This window comes from Schistocerca piceifrons, chromosome 3 (assembly GCF_021461385.2).
Source record: "Schistocerca piceifrons isolate TAMUIC-IGC-003096 chromosome 3, iqSchPice1.1, whole genome shotgun sequence".
NCBI lineage: Eukaryota > Metazoa > Arthropoda > Insecta > Orthoptera > Acrididae > Schistocerca > Schistocerca piceifrons.
This window is the reverse complement of record NC_060140.1, coordinates 572,049,925-572,071,191: the sequence shown is the minus strand read 5'-3', so window position 1 is coordinate 572,071,191 and position 21,267 is coordinate 572,049,925. Positions and strand designations below refer to the sequence as shown.

The 21,267-nt window shown below is 43.8% G+C and overlaps 1 protein-coding gene across 1 annotated transcript; it reads left to right on the top strand.

Moving 5' to 3' along the window:
* The first annotated feature begins 3,893 nt into the window (after positions 1-3,893).
* LOC124788287 (myosin regulatory light chain 2) lies at positions 3,894-21,051 on the top strand. The gene is made up of 5 exons (XM_047255519.1): positions 3,894-3,911; positions 11,471-11,659; positions 14,256-14,436; positions 16,173-16,245; positions 20,593-21,051. The coding sequence occupies exons 1-5, from the start codon at positions 3,909-3,911 to the stop codon at positions 20,756-20,758; spliced, it is 612 nt and encodes a 203-aa protein (XP_047111475.1). The 5' UTR covers positions 3,894-3,908; the 3' UTR covers positions 20,759-21,051.
* The last annotated feature ends 216 nt before the right edge of the window (positions 21,052-21,267 follow it).

The following is a 21,267-nucleotide window of genomic DNA, read 5'->3' as shown; positions in this document are numbered from 1 at the left end:
GGACGCTAAACACTAATTTCCCCCTCCTCTTCGATCGTTAAGTGAAGGCCGTCGGCCACTGTGTTGACCGCGGTGAGAGGTAATGCCTGAAATTTGGTATTCTCGGCACTGTTGACACTCTGGATCTCGGAATACTGAATTCCCTAACGATTCCTGAAATGGAATTTCCCATACGGCTAGCTCCAACTATCATTTCACATTCAAAATCGTGTGGCCATAACCATGTCGGAAAGCCGACGCACCATCCTTTTATACCTTGTGTACGCGGTACTACCGCCATCTGTACATGTGCATATCGCCATCCCATGACTTTTGTTACGTCAGTGTAAGGATGCTTGTGGGAATACTAACTGCAGCAAAAAAAATAAATCATCTGGACTCTCTTGTCTGAAGATGGTGTTATACAGGGTGTCCCAGAAATGTTGAGATAAACTTCGAGGGCTTGTAGAGGATGTCTTAAGGAACAAATCGAAGATAGGAACCAGTGTCCGATAACGTCATCCAACGACGCTACAGAGCGTTGAAGTTACAGACGCCAGCACCTGCTACTAGCCAACTCTTCGGCAGCAAAAAATGGAAATGATCGTATGGCACTGTTAACCGGGAGGCCCCATTCGGCAGCAAATGCGCGCTGACGGAACGTAAGTGGAACGTCTTGCGATGTTGTTTGTTATTCAGTGATGAGTGTGATGACGAGTGATTGCCACGATCGCCAGTGGAGAAATGGCTCTGAGCACTATGCGACTTAACATCTGAGGTCATCAGTCCCCTAGAACTTAGAACTACTTAAACCTAACTAACCTAAGGACATCACACATATCCATGCCCGAGGCAGGATTCGAACCTGCGACCGTAGCGGTCGCGCGGTTCCAGGTTGAAGCGCCTAGAACCGCTCGGCCACACCGGCCAGCACCAGTGGAGAATATGGAGCTTGTTGCTGAGTAGATAGGCCTTGTTCCCTATGAATGTGATGTTCTGTTGCCTTGGTTGATGACGGTTTCCATCCGCAGTTTCTTTTTCTTCTGAAACCCTCTAAAATTCGCAGTGTTTATCGGTATACAGGAGAAAAATAAACCGCAGTTTTTTCTGCGGAAGAGGTGGCTTAATGGCAAGCACCAACGCCTACAACTTCGACAGTCTGTAGCGTCGTTAGATGACGTTTCCAGACAAGAGTTCCTATCCTCGATTTGTTCCTCAAGACACCCTCTACAACTCCTCGAAGTTTGTCGTAACATTTCCAGGACACCCTGTAGACTGGAAGCAGTTACCAGAATCAAAAATAAATAAGTTATTGGGATTTGGTCTGTTTTTTTTTTATTAAATTTATATATACGATCGCTGTGGCTCCACAGTAAGGCCAAAAATATTATTGTATTCTACATGTTGCATTAAGTTCACCCCCAAAATAAATATTAATTTATGATTGGATATCGAGGTCATACGTTGTAATGGAAATTTTAAAACCCACTTTCATGACCGAGCAGTTACTCCATCTGACGACCTCTGTTTTATTTGACAGCAATGCTGTCCCACGGCCACGAAGGCTGGCGAAGTGCGATCTTTTACAGTGAAACCACATTAGAAGACATCTTCCTGCGTCGGTGGCTTAGCGGTAAAAATCCAAAAGCCTCGGGACTTTTACCACTTATCATTTCTTCCGAGTCTGGCAACGTTTGTCACCATGAAATTGCCGAGTTACACATTAATTTGTAGGTCCCTCTATAACTGCTGTGTAAGTAAGGTCAAGCGTCGACAGAGGGCAAGGGCCTGTCTCTAGTAAGATAGCGCCTAGTAGAGCACCACGGTTTTCAAAACAACCTTCACACTAGTGACAGCTTTACCTCACATTCATTTATCATCAACTATTCTCCTTTGATGCCTTAACATTAAGAGGGCCTTACAGGCAGGTCTGTGTAGTGTTGTAAAACACGAGCTTTCGACAATAGTTTACACTAGTGGCCATTAAAATTGCTACACCACGAAGATGACGTGCTACAGACGCGAAATTTAACCGACAGGATGAAGATGCTGTGATATGCAAATGATTAGCTTTGCGGAGCATTCACACAAGGTTGGCGCCGGTGGTGGCACCTACAACGTGCTGATTTGTGGCAAGTTTAGAACCGATTTCTCATACACAAACAGCAGTTGACCGGCGTTGCCTGGTGAAACGTTGTTATGATGCCTCGTGTAAGGAGGAGAAATGCGTACCATCACGTTTCCGACTTTAATAAAGGTCGGATTGTAGCCTATCGCGATTGCGGTTTATCGTATCGCGACATTGCTGCTAGCGTCGGTCGAGATCCAATGGCTGTTAGCAGAATATGGAATCGGTGGATCAGGAGTGTAACACGGAACGCCGTGCTGGATCCCAACGGCCGCGTATCACTAGCAGTCGAGATGACAGGCATCTTATCCGCATGGCTGTAACGGATCGTGCAGCCACGTCTCGATCCCTGAGTCAACAGATGGGGACGTTTGCAAGACAACAACCATCTGCACGAACAGTTCGACGACATTTGCAGCAGCATGGACTGTGATCTCGGAGACCATGGCTGCGGTTACCCTTGACGCTTCATCGTAGACAGGAGCGCCTGTGATGGTGTACTCGACGAAGAACCTGGGTGCACGAATGGCAAAACGTCATTTTTTCGGATGAATCCAGGTTCTGTTTACAGCATCATGATGGTCGCATCCGTGTTTGGCGACATCGCGGTGAACGCACATTGGAAGCGCGTATTCGCCATCGCCAAACTGGCATATCACCCGGCGTGATGGTATGGGGTGCCATTGGTTACACGTCTCGGTCACCTCTTGTTCGCATTAACGGGACTTAGAACAGTGGACGTTACATTTCAGACGTGTTACGACCCGTGGCTCTGCCCTTCAATCGATCCCTGCGAAACCCTACATTTCAGCAAGATAATGCACGACTGCGTGTTGCAGGTCCTGTACGGGCCTTTCTGGATACAGAAAATGTTCGACTGCTGCTCTGGCCAGCACATTCTCCAGATCTCTCACCCATTGAAAACGTCTGGTCAATGGTGGCCGAGCAACTGGCTGTTCACAATATGCCAGTCACTACTCTTAATGAACTGTGGTACCGTGTTGAAGCTGCATGGGCAGCTGTACGTGTACACGCCATCCAAGCTCTGTTTGACTCAATGCCCAGGTGTATCAAGGCCGTTATTACGGCCAGAGGTGGTTGTTCTGGGTACTGATTTCTCAGTATCTATGAACCCAAATTGCGTGAAAATGTAATCACATGTCAGTTCTAGTATAATGTATTTGTCCGTTTATCATCTGCATTTCGTCTTGGGTAAGCAATTTTAATGGCCAGTAGTGTAATTGTATCAATGTGTAAATTTCAGCCGTCTTGTTTCGTAGCCACTCTATACGATTCCCGGAAGATCGTTGACAGTGCCGCTGGTGGAATGTCCCAGAGTGTACTTTTCGCAGCACCGTTCACAGAGCGACAATGCGACACGCGGTGAAAAGTAGGTCGCGCGGAGGGAGCCGCGTTTACAATAGCACACTGCCGGGACAGGTCAACGGGGCGGAGTTGTCACAGAGACTGACCGGGCAGCCGTGTCACCCCCGGCATTGCAGATAAGGACAAGGAAGGCGACGGAGAACAATGAGGGGCGCCAGGGTGGGGCGCCTTCGAGCGCCCGAGGAGCCGGCCCGATCGCGATCGGACGCTGGGGGCTCCGGCGCTGACTATTTCCGACGCCAGCTCTAAATAAGGAGAGGTACGCCCCCAGGCGCGCGCACGGGCCGACGGGTAGCGCGCGGGGTGGGGGGCGAGGTGCCGAGACAAGTGAAAAGACTTTCGGAAGACAGTGGCCTGAGCCTTCTCCGGCAGACAACACCTCTAGGAAGGCCTTTCTTCTTCGGCTCAATACACAATGGTAAGTGTGCGCGTCGGCCGGCCGAGTCCTCTCGGCGTCAGCTAAGCTAATGTGTGGCAGGTGGAACTCGCGAAACGGACTCGTGTGCAGCTACGACAAGTGCCCGGCACATTTAGGACTTTGCTTTTATTTCCGTTCTCCGCACTTAGTTACAGCTGACAGCGTGTGACAGTTTATTTTTTTTTTTTCTTTCTTTCTTTTTGATCTGTGTCCAGCAGAGTGGCACTTGCTTCTACTATGTTTCATTGCAGATGTGCTTCTGCTTAGATCACCAAACTTCCAAAGGCGATTACGTGTATATTAGCAGTGGGTGTTCAAAAGACCAATTTCTCTACGACCGCTAGAAGAGTTCGCGATTTTAATGTTTTGGTTAGGCAACATAGCACTATTTTACTGGTAGCTGCAGAAATCAAACGGCACGAATAAATCACAACCATTTTTGAGTACGGTCAATGTGAAGTAATTCAGAAAACCACGCAGGGCTTACATTTATTTATCAGAGAGGAGTACTGGTCAAAATCTGAGGAACCCTGTCTCGAATAGGTGCTCGTAGAATAAATGTAGTGTACATGGCTTAACATAGTGATTCTTTTCGTTACGTTTACTGTTTAGTTGGCTGCGAACTTGCAGCAGAAAGGAAAGTTTTCAAAATAACTACACTGCTGCATACAGGGCACTGCGAACGATGCACTCTCTTAGTGTGAGACGGATTGTGGAGGAGACTGACGGAGGTCTTCTTAAACGAATAGTATCAGAATGCACCTAAACTGATTTCGTGAAATCAAAATAAGACTGAATCCAGACGGCTGCACGGGGATTCGAACTCCGATTCTCACGTTTACGAATACAGTGTGTTCAGAAGTGTACCTCCTTCTGCGAAAGGAAGCTCTTAACGATGCTACAACTTACTTGAATTTTTTCAACAGTGTGAGAAGGGACCGACACTGAGCTTGACATTCGCATCTATGAAGGGAAACCTCAGTGGCCACGTCTACTCATTATGACTGACGGTGAGTTGTAAATAAAGATAGAATGGGGCGACGAAAGAATGCTGTTCCGAAAGAAAGATCCACCCTCTTTACTCGCATTTACTCAGCAAGTTTGTCACTTTGAGTCGCAATGTCAGCGAATAAACTGTCATTATCTGATTGTATGACTGTGTGATGACGCCGAGAGCATACTGCAAGGCATATGCAATTGGAAATTTGGAAATTTGTGGTAAGGTCTTATGGGACCAAACTGCAGAGGTCATCGGTCCCTAAGCTTACACACTACTTAATCTAACTTAAACTAATTTACCCTAAGGACGACACGCACACCCATGCCCGAGGAAGGACTCGAATCTCCGACGGGGTTAGCCGCGCGGACCGTGCGTGCCAAGACGCATCAGACTGTTCGGCTACCCCGCGTGGCAAAGGCATGTGCCACGAAGAAACTACTGTGTATAAGAACACAGGATCACAACAAATCATTTATTGCTGTTTTGACGACAGTACAAAATGACTGAGTTTAAATGTGTATTATCTTCCTTATTGAGAATATCAACGTTACACAGAATGAAGTACGACTAATATAGGATACGTGGTTGAAAAGTGCAAGCCAATGATTTCAGACGTGTAATTCTGTAATGCCACTTGAGAAACAACTCGGCAATGAAGACATAGACGCCCTTATATTGTTCCGCTTTCTTCCGCTGGATTTCCCGTAACGTAATGTTCATATATTGTTATGTTTATTAGATGCGCCTCTAGCAAAGCTATATAGTGGAGCTTAACGGAAGATGACATCTGAATGATCCAGGACATTGAATGGCTAGCTCTTCTGAGCTCGTCTCTGCAACATGTGTCTGCAGATGCAGTGTACTGTTATCCCTTTTGACCATACGATACGTTCTTTGATCTCTCCGTATCAGTTATATTTCGCTGAATTTTTAATAAAGCTTGATGCCAAATGTGAACATTTTTCTGTGGAGTAGTGACGTGGCGGAGCGTCTTTTATAGGTGTGATCGCGACTGGGAACCAGTCACCAGTGAGGGTTAAGGTAACAATGTGGGTGCATACGACGTGGTTATCACATAATGCACGCCCAAGACATTTGATTAAAATGCCATTAGTGTTGTGTACGTATGAAGCTAGACAAACACGCAATGTGGCTCGGTTGTTGCGAAGAGATGAATCGCAGATTTGTTGCATCTACGGTTGTTAATGAAATCATACTAGTTTTTATCGCCTATAAAAAGCGAAAGTTTTGAGCATACTTGGGATGTATGTTGGTTGACTCGCAACTAATCATCTTCCACCAAATGAAAATCTTTCATTTCATTTCTACACAACGTCTACTCCGGTTTTGTTGCTGAAGGAGAGAGGGAGTCAATCGTTCGCTGCCATCGGAACATTGCAACCTGAACGTCTGATTCTATCCACTTCTCAGTTTTCCCAAAACATGTCTCGTGCTTACTGTAAGCCGTCATCTTAGCGCGTTTGATTATTTGTTCAAAAATACCACAATGAATAAATATTCAGACAGGCTGGATCAATGGTGCCTTCCGATAGAAACACAACAATGTTTATTATATTGTTGAAGTTATCCTGCTTTTACAAATCATAGTTTTCGGCAAAATACGAAATTAACGACTTTCCACAAGAACTGGTAAGTATTCCTTGAATTCTTAGAAAGGAGTAAAATATTTCCCACAGTTATTCACCGACTTGTAGTAGGAAAAAGGATTAAGGCATAACGTCTCCCTGACTTTGATACCTCAAGAGTAGGAACACTTATCTTTGATGGAGATTGGTAGGAAACGGAATCACAGCGTTATTCGCCTCCAGCGACTTTCGAACGCTTTACGCAGGATGATCAGACGACGATCTGAATCCTCACTCATATCGATGTGGACGCCAGCTTCTCTAAATCCTGCAGTACCCTGAACGACGAATAAAAAGCCAGATGCACTTCACCAAAATAAAAAATAAATGTGCCAACCTAAAGAGAAAGTTACTGTTTACGCATATATACGAAAGGCTCTGGCTCTGAGCACTATGGGACTTAACATCAAAGGTCATCAGTCCCCTAGAACTTAGAACTACTTAAACCTAACTAACCTAAGGACAGCATACAACACCCAGTCATCACGAGGCAGAGAAAATATATACGAAAGCTAATGTAGATAACTGAGATGGTTGACATACTGCGAGTAGGTCGTTAGGTAATTTCAAAAACACATTGGGGCTAGTAACTTCACGTCATAGTATAAGACGCAAGTCCAAGCATAGGTTCAGCTCTATACTTAAAGTATATGTTTGTGATCTCCCGAATAAATGTCAGTAACAGCCACATGGCTAGAAGATTGCCTTATTTATAAATGTCAGGTTCTAAAATATTGCTGTTTTATTTACCCTAAGAGTGAGAAACCAGAATACATTAAGCATTGCATCCATCTTGTGCCCTCTGACAGTCGACAACAGTGCAGTGTAACGAGCTTCTATTCTTATTGTTTTGCAGATAAGAATGTGAGTAAAAGTACAAAACCTTGAACGGCTGCCATAGCCACACACCACACAGAACGTGAATATGACGTCTCAGAAACCAGTGTGAGGCCCTATGCCACTTACCACACAAAACGTGGATATGACACCTCAGAACCCTTGTACTACGGTGGGGCTGAAACCTTTCTTTCCAAATTTCATAAATATTGTTTCGTTCGTTTCCGCCAGCAAATCCGGGCGATAAACCTCATGAAAATTAGTTTCTTTACGACAGTAAGTACAATCAATCAGCCTACATACACTGTCGAAGATCATTAGCTTACTTAAAGTAAATCAGTCATCAACCCGAAGGTTGCTTTGAACACCGCAGTGCGTTACTATGCATGGTTGTTGTGGAGGTGGTACGCCGTTGCCTTCGTCCGACTTTTGACTGAATTACCCAATTTATTACAGGGGGATTCCGAACTATGGTGCAACTCATCACTTTTCACCCTAACGTTGCCAGAGGTAAAAGAAATGCTAAGTGACATCTAAAAATCCTCGGACTGTTGCCTACGAACGAGAGAAATATTGGTGTCACGCGTTTCTTTCGTGTCACCACGTGTTATTTCCCGTTAACTGCGAAAAACCAAGCTACGTCTATACCGAATCCGGTTTCAATTGTCACAGAGACCAGAAACTGATCACCAACGCTGGGGTTAGTGATCGCAGCTACTTTTCGTCTCAACACTCGCCTTTGAAACGCTACCCGAGCGTTTGCTTCGTATCCCAGACATGCTGCAACATTAAAGGTCGCCGCTGGCTCCATTCGTAGCGGTTTTCACGACTGTTTAACAGGCTAGTGGCCACAGATTATTTTCGTGCTTTCGCTTCTTTTGGATCGTTTCCCCTGATGTCATTTCATATTCAGAGCACGATACTACATCCTGATGCGGCCATAGCCATTCCTGGAGGTATCCACGGCTTCGTAACTGGAAGCCACCGCCGCCGGGCTGAGTGCGTAATTTTAAGAGAGTTCGCGTCACTGCGTCCGCGGGCGCTGTCTATTTTTAACGACGCCCTCTCGCGTTTCCTGACCGGGTAGAGGGCGGCTGGAGTCCAAAGTCGGGTGGGTGGGGCGATGACGGGGAATTGGGGGGGGGGGGGGAGGGGGGGGAGGATCGGTGGGGAGTGAAGGAGGAGGGAAGGAGAGGAGGAACTCGGGAGAGGGTCTGAAAATAAGCGGCCGTAAAAATATGCACTGCTGGCGCAGATTTTGACACGTATGCGAACGGGATAAACTGTACACGTCCATCAGGTGGCACGTAACCACTTCGGCGCCCCATTGAAAGAGTGGTATACAAGTATTGACTCCATTGGACAGCTACCGTTCCAGTATTCTTAGACACTTGGCTAGTGGCCCGACCCCGCTGTCCTGGAAACTGTGTAAACTCGTGGCTTTGCTGCTATTTTCAGCAAACCTGTGGTCCGCATTCCACTAGTGTTGGTAGTTACGTGGACAGCAACTGACAACAATAAGTAGGACGAAAATTGGCAGAACCCTTTGTGCAGAAACTGATACGAATGTCACTTACAATAAGCATATCTACGTTAATAGTCTCCGTAGTCTAGCGCAGCCGTCCTCCGAACTTTTGGTAACAGACCAGTGAAATAATCAGTTATGCTTTGGAGCACAGTCGCAATATCCTACTCTTCTAATTATCGTTGCCAACGTGCATCATATTTGTTTAATGTCGTAGTACCTCCGTTGCGAACTTGCGAACATCTCAGTGCACGGTACCAGAAAGGTCGATGTTTATTGCTTCATTTATATTCATTGAAATAATTTTTAAATAACATCTTGTGTTTGGTACATCTGAAGCTGTTTTAAAGGACATTGAGGTTTCACGGAACACAGTATCGAAATCATAGCCTAAGGGCTTCAGTAGTTATGTATGACATGAAAAAAAAACTCCGTTTGAGAAGGGAATGTCATTAACCGCTTCGTGCAGGCACGTGAGGGAGTCCTGAAGGCTTCCATCAGCTGGTTCTAACAGTTCCCAAGTGTTGGAATTCTGGTCGGAACAACCCTCTACGAGGAGAGCGAAGTCCCAGTCGGAACATGCTGCGGACTTAATCATTTCAGGAGTGGTCACAACAAGGGGTGACACCGGTAAATTAGATGACGTCCCTGTCTCTACGTAGAGATATACAGTGGAGATCGGGCAGGTTCTTGGTCTAATTCACCAGTTCTTGCGTTATGTGCATTATTAACAATGGCGTTCGTTCTAAGCTCTTTGTTTACATGGGTTGTGTGTGTAATAGAGTAATTCGATGCTGAGTGAATGGTAAAGACAGTGGTAACCGATTTTATGCTTCACACCCGCTCACCATCGCAGACTTCGCATTGTGTGTTTCCATTGATTTATGACGAAATGTCTGGGTAAGAACTGCTGTCTGGTATTCTATTGTTCTTTTCACTTGGTTTTATGGTAATTTTTGACTGGTACAGGACAGGAATAAATAAAATTAGTTCGTCCCGTGTCACATCTCTGATCAGAACATGTGCGTTGGCGGTAGGCTAGTGCCTATGAAGAGTCCTCTATACTTTTCTTATCTCGCAAAAGGCAGGAAACAAGATGACCATCCAGTCCAAGTAACGAAGCAAGTTGGCTTAATTGATGAAGCTAAAATTTGGTGCTATGTTGCATGCCTTTCATACTAGAGTTCTGGATTCGACTGCCGGTAAAGCCACACCCACGAGGACTTCTTTCGAAATAACAGTTGAGTTCTCGTACTAAATTTCATTCGGAAAGAACCTCGAGTTATTTACTCAAATCAAAATATATTTAACTCTACTCCATCAATAGACTTCATTACCCAAAGTGCTTTTACAAGACTATAGTTGCTTGGAATCTCCTCCTCATTTAATTTATACTGAAGACTAACAGTAGCTCTCAAGTGAGTCGAAGTCTGTCCACGTCAGTACGTGACCTTTTGTTGTATCCATAGACTTAGTGCGTTGGTAGTTTTTCATATTTGTCCTTCTGGTTTGAGGAGTAAAATATGCATGGCTGCAGAAAAAGTTATGATGAACCCTGCAGCCAGTTCAAATTTGCTAATAGTACTAGACCCGTCAACAGGCAAATATAAATAAATTTTCTGTGCCCTTTACCTAAAAAACATTGAATATTCAGTTTTCATCCTCCGGTACAACAACAGACATTGTGATGCATGCGTTTATGCGAGATGCACATACAAATTTGCAGTTCAAATGTTCTTGCGAAATGGTTCCAGGAATTATTCGGATTTATAGCACGGTTCCTATTGACGAGTCGTAGTGTCGCGCCTCTCTTTCATATCGGTTTGTTATGGGTACGAAATTATAGGGAGACCAGTTTTCTGTGTAAATCTTTCGATGGAGGGCGCTAGGGAAGTTATCTTCGAATGAGGCAGCGCTGGGACTAAGAAACGAACTCGTTTCTTTGTAGGGGCAGCAGGTTTCACATCTTGTCTCAATCGTCCCGGTTTAGATTTTCCGTGGTTGCCGTGAATTTCGTGAATTAACTGTGGAAATAGTCGCTTCAGGACGACCGGTGTCGCTTCCATCTCCTAGTCGACCTCGTGAATTTTGTCTGATGACCTCATTCTCGATAAAAGGTTTACTTCCAACCTGCCTTCGTCCCTTCTTCCTTTACCTTTGCAAGTCTAGTTTCGCGAACCAGGATGTACCGTGATCGTAGATAAGACCTCATCTTGTGCCTCTAGGCTGTTTTGCATAGGGCCTGATGTGGAATTTCCCTTTCATTGCTCTGACACAGATTGCGGCTTTTTTTAGAGCCAAGTGACTGATAAAAGTAGGAAGTTTTTGACGTTGGACCGGCCGGAGTGGCCGATCGGTTCTAGGCGCTACAGTCTGGAACCGCGCGACCGCTACAGTCGCAGGTTCGAATCCTGCCTCGGGCGTGGATGTGTGTGATGTCCTTAGGTTAGTTAGGTTTAAGTAGTTCTAAGTTCTAGGGGACTGATGACCTCAGAAGTTAAGTCCCATAGTGCTCAGAGTCATTTTTGTTGACGTTGGTGTCGTGTTACAGGCGGACAAGGAAAAGAAGAAGAAGAAGAAGTCTGTCAAGGAGGAGGCGCCAGCAGAAGCCCCCGCCCCCGCCGCCGCCCCCGCCGCCGCCGCCCCCGACCGCAGCTCGCGCGGCTCCAAGAAGGCCAAGAGGACCGGCAGCAATGTCTTCTCCATGTTCTCCCAGAAGCAGGTCGCCGAGTTCAAGGAGGTCAGCACACCTTCGCACTTTTCCCCTTATACGTAGCTAGAACGAGCAAATTGTGCGCCTTAGATTGAGGTTAGCACTTTACAGAGTGATATATGCCAATTTAAAAGACACAGTACCGACTTATGTAAGGAAACATTTGTCACTAGCTCGCAGGATATTTTTGTACACAAGGTGGTTCAGGACTATTTGGAATAGAAAACAACATGTAAATATAAACTTTCTTCTTAATGGCTTTTTGAAACTATCAAGAAATGAAATGGTAATTGCGACTGAATATCAGCGTATCGTTACCTACTGTTTTGATAATTTTTCTTTGAACTTATATTTTTAATCCATCATCACCACCAATTCAAGCTTTAGCTAATATGACTATAACGGCAGGCAGAATACGTTCAACCGTCTGCAATATTTTGCCTTGTCTGTGTCATGGAATCAACATGACTTACAGAAGTAATTTACTCTGATATTTTAGAAAAAAGAACACCTTTCCTTCCCGCCGATATTATAGCCCTCCAATTCTTTTAAATCAGGTTTATAGATATTATGAAGCACCTTTGTCCATACGCAGTACAGCAGAAATATGCTGAATGGCAAACAAGTACATATCGCCATCTAAGGATAGACTTATGCCCGATACTATGTGCGGCGAAATGTATCGCTCATTCGACGAAAAACTGATCACTAAGTATACACTTTTACATTTCGTTGCCGCCCAGAATGAGGAATCTGAAACAAGGAAGAAAAAATGTGCCTTCAGCTTACTGTTCTCCAAGTAGATTCAAAATGCATCTCTGTGCTTCGTGGAAGTATACGCCAGTAGCTTACCTTCTTTCATATGAAGTACTTTACCCTGTACTCGTCACTTAGTCATTACGACAGACTTGTCAAAGCCGTCCACTACACATTAAGTAATACACACCTACAGACTTTTTCTTATTGATGAAGAACTCGTCACAGTCTTTTACTCATAATTACAGGTTAGCCACACGTTTTCTGTTTTCAGTTTTACATAATTTAATAGCACTGTAAAAAATAATCCGATCATTCACAATTTTCTCGGGTGGACGTAATCCGTAAATTGCTTCGGGCCGATCTTCAGATGGCGGCATCCATTTCTTACACTGTTCTGCACATTTCTTATAACTAGTAGATAAAATTGCTTTGTAGCATCCATAAACATTATTTAAATTGAGCGGAGGGCTATAATATTAATAGGAAGAATAAACATTCTTTCTCTAAAACATCATACCAAATGGCTTTATGAACGCTATTTTTACTCCATAATATAGACAGAGTACAACGTTGCAGGTACGTAAACTTTTGAAACTTTGTTAACTAAGACTTCCGATCGGGTTTAACGGAGGTCAAGATTTGAATACAGGTATGGCTATGTATTCTGTGATATTTCTTCATTTTTTAAAATGGGAAGAGATGTAAAATTGGATAAAAAGGAATGCTTTCATTCAACGAAAGTTGAACAAGTTGCAGTCTTTTCCTCGTTGTTACGTTTCAGTACAGTCCCAGAGTTCTCAAGAGACCACGGATCAAATAATAAAAATATTTCTTCTTCAATCGAACGAGGCTCTTGTTACAAGAAATAATTTCTGATACCCACAGCACTAATATTTTTGCTACCGCTATTTACAGCTATGCTTGGTCATCGTATGGATCTAGGTGTTCAAACAAAACCAGAGATGGTCACTAGGGGTATGAGCCATCCCAGCAGATTGACACAACCACATTGAAAAGTAATCCAAACTGAATGTTTCCAGTAATAACCCCGGAGAATCTGTCTGCGTCGTATGGTCCTACATCTATCACTGTTACAGAAAATACTCGCGACAGCCCCTCGTCGCCCAGTTCACAGTACCATAAACAATACAAACGGCTTCATAGCCTACATATCCATGTTTGTGGAAACCCCTTTTACCTATCAATCTAAAGGAAACGCAAGTACGCTATGTGGAACAGTATCGACTGTTCTGCATATAAAAAAAATCAAATAAACATACGCTTTGTTCCCAGCGGCTTCGCAGGTATTTATATTTGAAATACATGACATTTGCTATTTTGGTTGTTTGGATCCGATCCTCACTGAATCCTTTCGCAGTAGATAATTGTTTGTACGGTTTGTGAAATGACGAAGTACACAACAAGGTATTTGAACAAGGCAGATATTCCTCCGTCGTGTTTTTAGTGCTTACGCGCATATAGCAGCATGCGTAGTAAAGAAAAATTGTCAATAAAAATCACGTCAGATAACGACATATCAGTATTCTACAACGTGCAGCATTCCCTCCTTTCTTGATAGTTTCAAATAGCTATGTGTAGGAAACCACTGAGGACAAAACATGTGTACTGTATATTTGCATGTTGTTTTCTACGCCTAAAAGTTCATAATATCGGCTCCTATGCCTGTCTTATCCTGAAACTTCTAGTGTACGAAAAACAAATCAGGAAAACTAGTGAGGGGAAATGGGTTCTGTACAGAAAATGCAGTGTGTCTTTTAAATCAGCACATGTTTCCAGACTGCAGCAGTTATCTGTTAGACTATCAGCTTCACTACTAATGGGACGCTTTCACTCTATTTCGCAGGCATTCCAGCTGATGGACCAAGACAAGGACGGCATCATCAGCAAGAACGACCTGCGGGCCACGTTTGACAGCTTGGGCCGTCTCGCCTCCGACAAGGAGCTCGACGAGATGGTGAACGAGGCGCCCGGCCCCATCAACTTCACCCAGCTCCTGTCCCTCTTCGCCGCAAGGATGTCGGGAGGTACGCGGCTTTTCCCGCTGACAACCTATTCTGAGACTCCTTACGCTAGCCTAATAGTGACACGGCATTTCTGAAACGCAGCATTCTCCAGGATTATTTTCAAGCACGGCGCCAGAAACAACTCCCCTGACAACCTTCTCTGAGGCTCGTTATGTTAGCCCAATAGTGACACATTTGTTCTGAAACGCAGCATTCTCCAGGATTATTTTCAGATAAGGAGCCAATAACAACCCATCATTTTCACCCATTGGATTTGGCTTTGATACAGTGTCACGATGCTGCAAAACTTCCCAACATGCCACATTAAACTCCCGTGAAGTCGTTATCTGACACAACAAATTCAAATACCTAGAAAATCAGCTGTAGATGCAAGCCTTTTAAGGGATTCTACTTAATCAAAGTTTGAATTATGCGCTTCCATGGAGTAATTAGTTGTAAATATTCAGTGTATCTTTCTTTTTCTATTATTTAAGTAAAGCCGAACGAGATGGCACAGTGGTTAAGGTACACGTCTCGCGGAGGAGAGGGATTCAGATCTCTGCCCCACGGTATAGGTATAAGTTTACCGATGTTTCCGAAATCTCTTAATACGAATCTTTGAGTGATTATTTGAATATGGCTATTTCCCGGCCATCTTTGTCCGTTGGAGATACGCAAATAACATGTGAATGCGAAACGCTATCACATGGTCTCCAGGAAAGGGTAAAGCGGGAGACAGCCTGTTTGTTGGCGAGTAAAATTCGTTCCATCTCATCTGACTGAGACGTTAAATCGTTAACAAGAGAGTAGAAGTAATTTTTATTCACCTCTGCGGAGTTTAGAGTATAAGTCAGACTCACCCACGGCGGGAGGTTTTGTGATTCTCAGCTATTCTGGTGTTACTATTCCACTTTTGGTACATAGTGAACAGCGTGAGCTGTTTTCTGATTTCAGAACAAACATTTACTTCTAAATGTATTATTTTAGTTTAGAAAAGACAAAAAAGAAAGATACCTGTTAGCTCTTTGTTAGCATTCCACGGTGTGACATATCTGCAACTTAAGAGTCATGTTTCAACTGTTTCCAAACAATTTTCGTATTGTGAGCTGCATAATGTTTAGTTCTAGCACACGGTTTACTTGCAGACTTGTTTTTAATCCACCCACCTCTCTCTGGAGGCCTGCACTAAATAGTTTCTATGAAAACTTGTTTTCTGTATAACAGGTGGTCAACCAATTTCAAGATGTTCCTAAAAAGCTTTGACAATCCACTTGAAGCTACTTACTTCAGATAAATAACTCCATTGTACAGCAGTTAGACAACTTATTTAATTAAATAAAGGAAAGGAAATACGGCGTGCATTCTGCACCACTGAACAGCTACAAAATACTAGCTTTGGTTTCTTCAACGGGAGTAATCTTGACTAAAGTCGTTGCTAGTGTAGACTGATACTTTTAGATGTTCTGCTGTGTGCGTGCAATTCTCCGTACAGACTAACAACCTTTGATAGTGTGTGGTGTCACAGCACAAAACACTCACAGACCAAATTGGCACCTTTAGGATAACAAAATAGCTCTCCGTTCAGCATGAAGGCTGGTATAAGTCTCGTAGATGTTGAATCTTTTGAGGCACAGGGGCTTGCAGGGCTTCAAACAGAAAATGATCAATCTCAGACTGGAAAAATATTCGTGGAATTAGAAATTTATCAAGAACGGTTAGCTCAACTGTTTGTTAATATTTGTCTTTCTTTATTCCAGGCTCTGATGATGATGAAGTTGTTATCGCCGCCTTCAAGACCTTTGACATCGACGGCAAGATTGACAGTGAAAAGTAAGTTTCACTCTTACATTTAACACTCGTAGCGTAGTGGGAGAGAATAGTGCGAAATATGATGACTATTGTACGATCTAAGTCTGATAATAAGATGCTGAACTCATGGAACCATAACCTGATATTCAACTGGAACAAATAATTATTTTAAGTGAATAGTTAATTTTCACTTATTAGGTAAAGTTTTACATGTTGTGTATCTCGTGTTGCACGACTTTACCCCTATACACACAGCATTGTTCTTAACGTATGGTTCCTGATTATGTTTTATCTGTAGACGGATGTAAACGTAAGGTTTCGTTTATACATTTGTACTGATGCCTCACATGTTTTGAAACATTTTATTCCCGGATTTATTGGCGTGCGGATAGTAGAGCTCGGTTACTTTCATCGAAAACCCAGCCACCTTGAAGTGGAGTGAAGGTGTTCCGAGCTGGGAATATTTGGGAGAGCACTTCCAGTTCCATAATTTCTCACAACCAAGGAGAGCCTCCTGTTTTCCTTACTTAAAAGCGGAGGATTAATTTTATTCTGAAAAATGTATCACCGACAAAAATTGGAGCTCATAGTCTCACTGACAAAAAACGGTAAACACCTAGAAGGAAATTAAAATAAACTTCTCACGTTGAGAAGCTACGTGATTTTATTTCATTGATTACAGAATAAAGTTCAATGAACAACGAAATCGGAAATACGAGTACACTACTGGCCTCTTGTCAGTAGAATGTTGCAATCTGTCATGAATACGTGCACTGATCCTCTTGGGACAGGTGTCATACTGTTATTGTATCCTCTCCTGTGGTAATTAGACTCGCAGTTGTAATGAGCCCTCTGCGTTCTGGATATTGGCACCGGGACGGAGTTGACATCATGGTTTGAAGTGAGGTCGGAGGGCAGGGGGCGAGCGCGGTACATGTCGAGGGATTTTCCTGGCCAAAGGAGCACGTCAGCATTCAACATCATGTGGAACGAAAGTTGTCCTGTTTTAAAGATGGCACAAGGATGGTGTCTACATATGAGGATGCAAGACTTCGGTAACGTTTCGCTATGCCGTCAGTTTTGCCTGAATCACTATCAGAGGACACCTGGAATCATACCCGATGATTCCTCACAGGTTCGAATCCTGCCTCGGACATGGATGTGTGTGATGTCCTTAGGTTAGTTAGGTTTAAGTAGTTCTAAGTTCTAGGGGACTGATGGCCACAGCTGTTAAGTCCCATAGTGCTCAGAGCCATTTGAACCATTTTTTTTATTCCTCACATCACAACACTGGGAATAACACAGGTAGTCTGTCCACAACATCAGCAGAATGTATCGTCTCGGCTCAGTGTCACCATAGGCACAGACAATGAAGAGACGAGGTTTCAGATCCATCGATGAAAATAATGTGTAGCCACCCGACGGCAGTCCAACTGATGGTGTTAACTGCAGTCTACCAATGAGACGGCGATTCAGTAGCCCAGCTTCTGCTGGTCTCCAAGCAATGTTGCGGGGTAAGACGGGGTGTTGTAAGTCCTTTGCTTCTACCCGGACAGCAGGCGCAGATGTGAAGGAATTACGATGCGCTTGGCACACGATACGACGATCCCCCCCCCCCCCCCCTTCCTCCCTCCTGGTGTCGTCAGTCATGGCCGACCAAAACTGTGACGAGGCATTTGGTTTTCGTATAAAACCATTCAGTTCAATAGTGGACCAACCAGTGTCACGTCCAGACTCTCCACATGCCGGTGCATCGTATCCTTCGATCGGCAGGCCAGATTCAGTCCCACAGAGTCGACCCTTTCTAACACTGTGCTAGTGACGTTATCTCACCCAAATGCGCAATATTCTTCGTGGCTCTGCACAATGATAACTAACTATCTGGCGTACTCTTTAAGGTCTGATAACACGACCACATGGTGGAGGGACTAAGGCACTCTAGTGGGCGTTCTAGCCTTAAGAGTGGTACAACTCTAGAGACCTGCATGCACGCTGGGGGTACGCACATGTACGAAGCTGCGTATACCTTGGAACATTCCCTCCAGAGACTTAACGTTTTTGTCAGTGAATGTACTTTTGAGATCCACGTAAAATTAGCACTTTTTTCTGTTAAATAAACTGGAGGTTCATTTTCACGCACGAGAGAAGAACTAATAATTAATAACTTAAAAATGAAAAAAATTAATACCACTTTTAAAATATTTTATCTTTTAACGGAGGCTCTAGTGCTTTCTGTTTCTTCCATTTCCTTATCTATAGGCCTATTCCAGTACTTTCCAGCCGAGGTCAAACAAATTGTGTGCCATTATAACTAGTTTTTTTAACTGACTTACGAAGTCAAGTTTGTATTAAAAAGTTCTTTCTGTGTTCTGAAATAATTAATGAAATGCACGTAGAGTCGTATAGTTTCTGTAGACCTACAGTATTTCCATTTTCTTTCGCATACGTAAATCACAGTGATCTTAAGGATTTGTACACTATTATTTCTTTATTATTTAATACTTTCACGAATAGCCGGCTACTTGCATTTCCTTAACATCTGATAAAAGTGAAACAACCATTCTTCCTCATAAAAAAGTTAACTGTCACCAAAAAACGAGGGCCTTACAACGCTTTTCTGAAAGTGGTGTTCAAACAGACTTCGTATCTTCAGTTATGTCACTAAATAAGAACTTGCTCCAAACTTTTCTTGTCTTTGACAAAGGAACAAAATCTTTAGCAATGGGCATTTAATGTCGTCTAAATACACTACTGGCCACTAAAATTGCTACACCAAGAAGAAATGCAGATGATAAAAGGGTATTCATTGGACAAATATATTATACTAGAACTGACATGTGATTACATTTTCACGCAATTTGGGTGCATAGATCCTAAGAAATCAGTACCCAGAACAACCACCTCTGGCCGTAATAACTGTCTTGATACGCCTGGGCATTGAGTCAAACAGAGTTTGGATGACGTGTACAGGTACAGATGCCCATGCAGCTTCAACACGATACCACAGTTCATCAAGAGGAGTGACTGGCGTATTGTGACGAGCCAGTTGCTCGGCCACCATTGACCAGACGTTTTCAATTGGTGAGAGATCTGGAGAATGTGCTGGCCAGGGCAGCAGTCGAACATTTTCTGTATCCACAAAGGCCCGTACAGGACCTGCAATATGCGGTCGGGCATTATCCTGCTCAAATGTAGGATTTTGCAGGGATCGAATGAAGGATAGAGCCACGGGTCGTAACAGATCTGAAATGTAACGTCCACTGTTCAAAGTGCCGTCAATGCGAAAAAGATGCGTCCGAGACGTGTAACAATGGCACCCCATACCATCACGCTGGGTGATACGTCAGTATGGCGATGACGAATACACGCTTCCAATGTGCATTCACCGCGATTTCGCCAAAAACGGATGCGACCATCATGATGCTGTAAACAGAACCTGGATTCATCCGAAAAAATGACGTTTTGCAATTCGTGCATCCAGGTTCGTCGTTGAGTACACCATCGCAGGCGCTCCTGTCTACGATGCAGCGTCAAGGGTAACCGCAGCCATGGTCTCCGAGCTGATAGTCCATGCTGTTGCAAACGTCGTCGAACTGTTCGTGCAGATGGTTGTTGTGTTGAAACGTTCCCATCTGTTGACTCAGGGATCGAGACGTGGCTGCACGATCCGTTACAGCCATGCGGATAAGATGCCTGTCATTTCGACTGCTAGTGATACGAGGCCGTTGGGATCCAGCACGGCGTTCCGTATTACCCTCCTGAACCCACCGATTCCATATTCTGCTAACAGTCATTGGATCTCGACCAACGCGAGCAGCAATGTCGCGATACGATAAACCGCAATCGCGATAGGCTACAATCCGACCTTTATCAAAGTGATGGTACGCATTTCTCCTCCTTACACGAGGCATCACAACAACGTTTCACCAGGCAACGCCGATCAACTGCTGTTTGTGTATGAGAATTCGGTTGGAAACTTTCATCATGTCAGCACGTTGTAGGTGTCGCCACCGGCGCCAACCTTGTATGAATGCTCTGAAAAGTTGCATATCACAGCATCTTCATCCTGTCGGTTAAATTTCGCGTCTGTAGCACGTCATCTTCGTGGTGTAGCAATTTTAATGGCCAGCAGTGTACAACAATTATCTTTCCATTCAACATGCTGTTCCTTCATTTCCATTTTTCGAGTATCAGCTTCTGTTGCTAACTAATAAGGACCGATATTGTGCAGTTAACACGTTAGAAAGCTATTATTTCTTGTAGCTGCTAACATGTTCCAAGCAGCTATTCTTTCCCATTGATTGACGCTCTTACAAGCCGAATTTGTTTACCGAGACACACGCATGATTACTCTTGGTTGCTCCACAGACTGAGACAACTCCTGATGACCTTCGGAGACAAGTTTAGCGCGGATGAGGTAGACGACGCCTACGAGCAGATGGAGATCGACGAGAAGGGCTTCATCAACACCCAGAAGCTGATCACCATGCTTACCGCCAGCGCTGAGGAGGAAGAGGAGGGAGAAGCCGCTTAAATACATCACTCACGCAGAAACTCATCGAAGGAGCACAGACCACTATTCGCGCTCATTCTCCTCAGTTCAAGCTAGATGCAGCCTCTGCATCGTAAGAAATGTTCCATATTAAATATGAGCATAAACTAAATGTATTTCCAGCAGGTGCAAACATTTCCTTTTTCCCCTCAGATGAGGACTTCATGGAAAATGTACCTGTCAACACTCGACTACTGAAAACCTTGTCCAATCAACATCTTTGTATTCGGGTGATTTTAAAGGAACAAATTTAATAAAAAAATCTGTGAAAATAACTATCTTGTTATTTTGTAGGAAGATACATATTGTATTGAGCTTACTTTGTTTCCTAAATTTATATCTTGCACGGATTATAAGAACGATAGAACTCTGTGTAAAATTGTCACTGCCAGTCGACATGAGAACAAAGACACTGTTAAAGCAGAATGGCTTTAAAGGTTTATAGAGACATTACAAACGTTTCAGGTGCTCGATATTTTGATTTGTTGAAC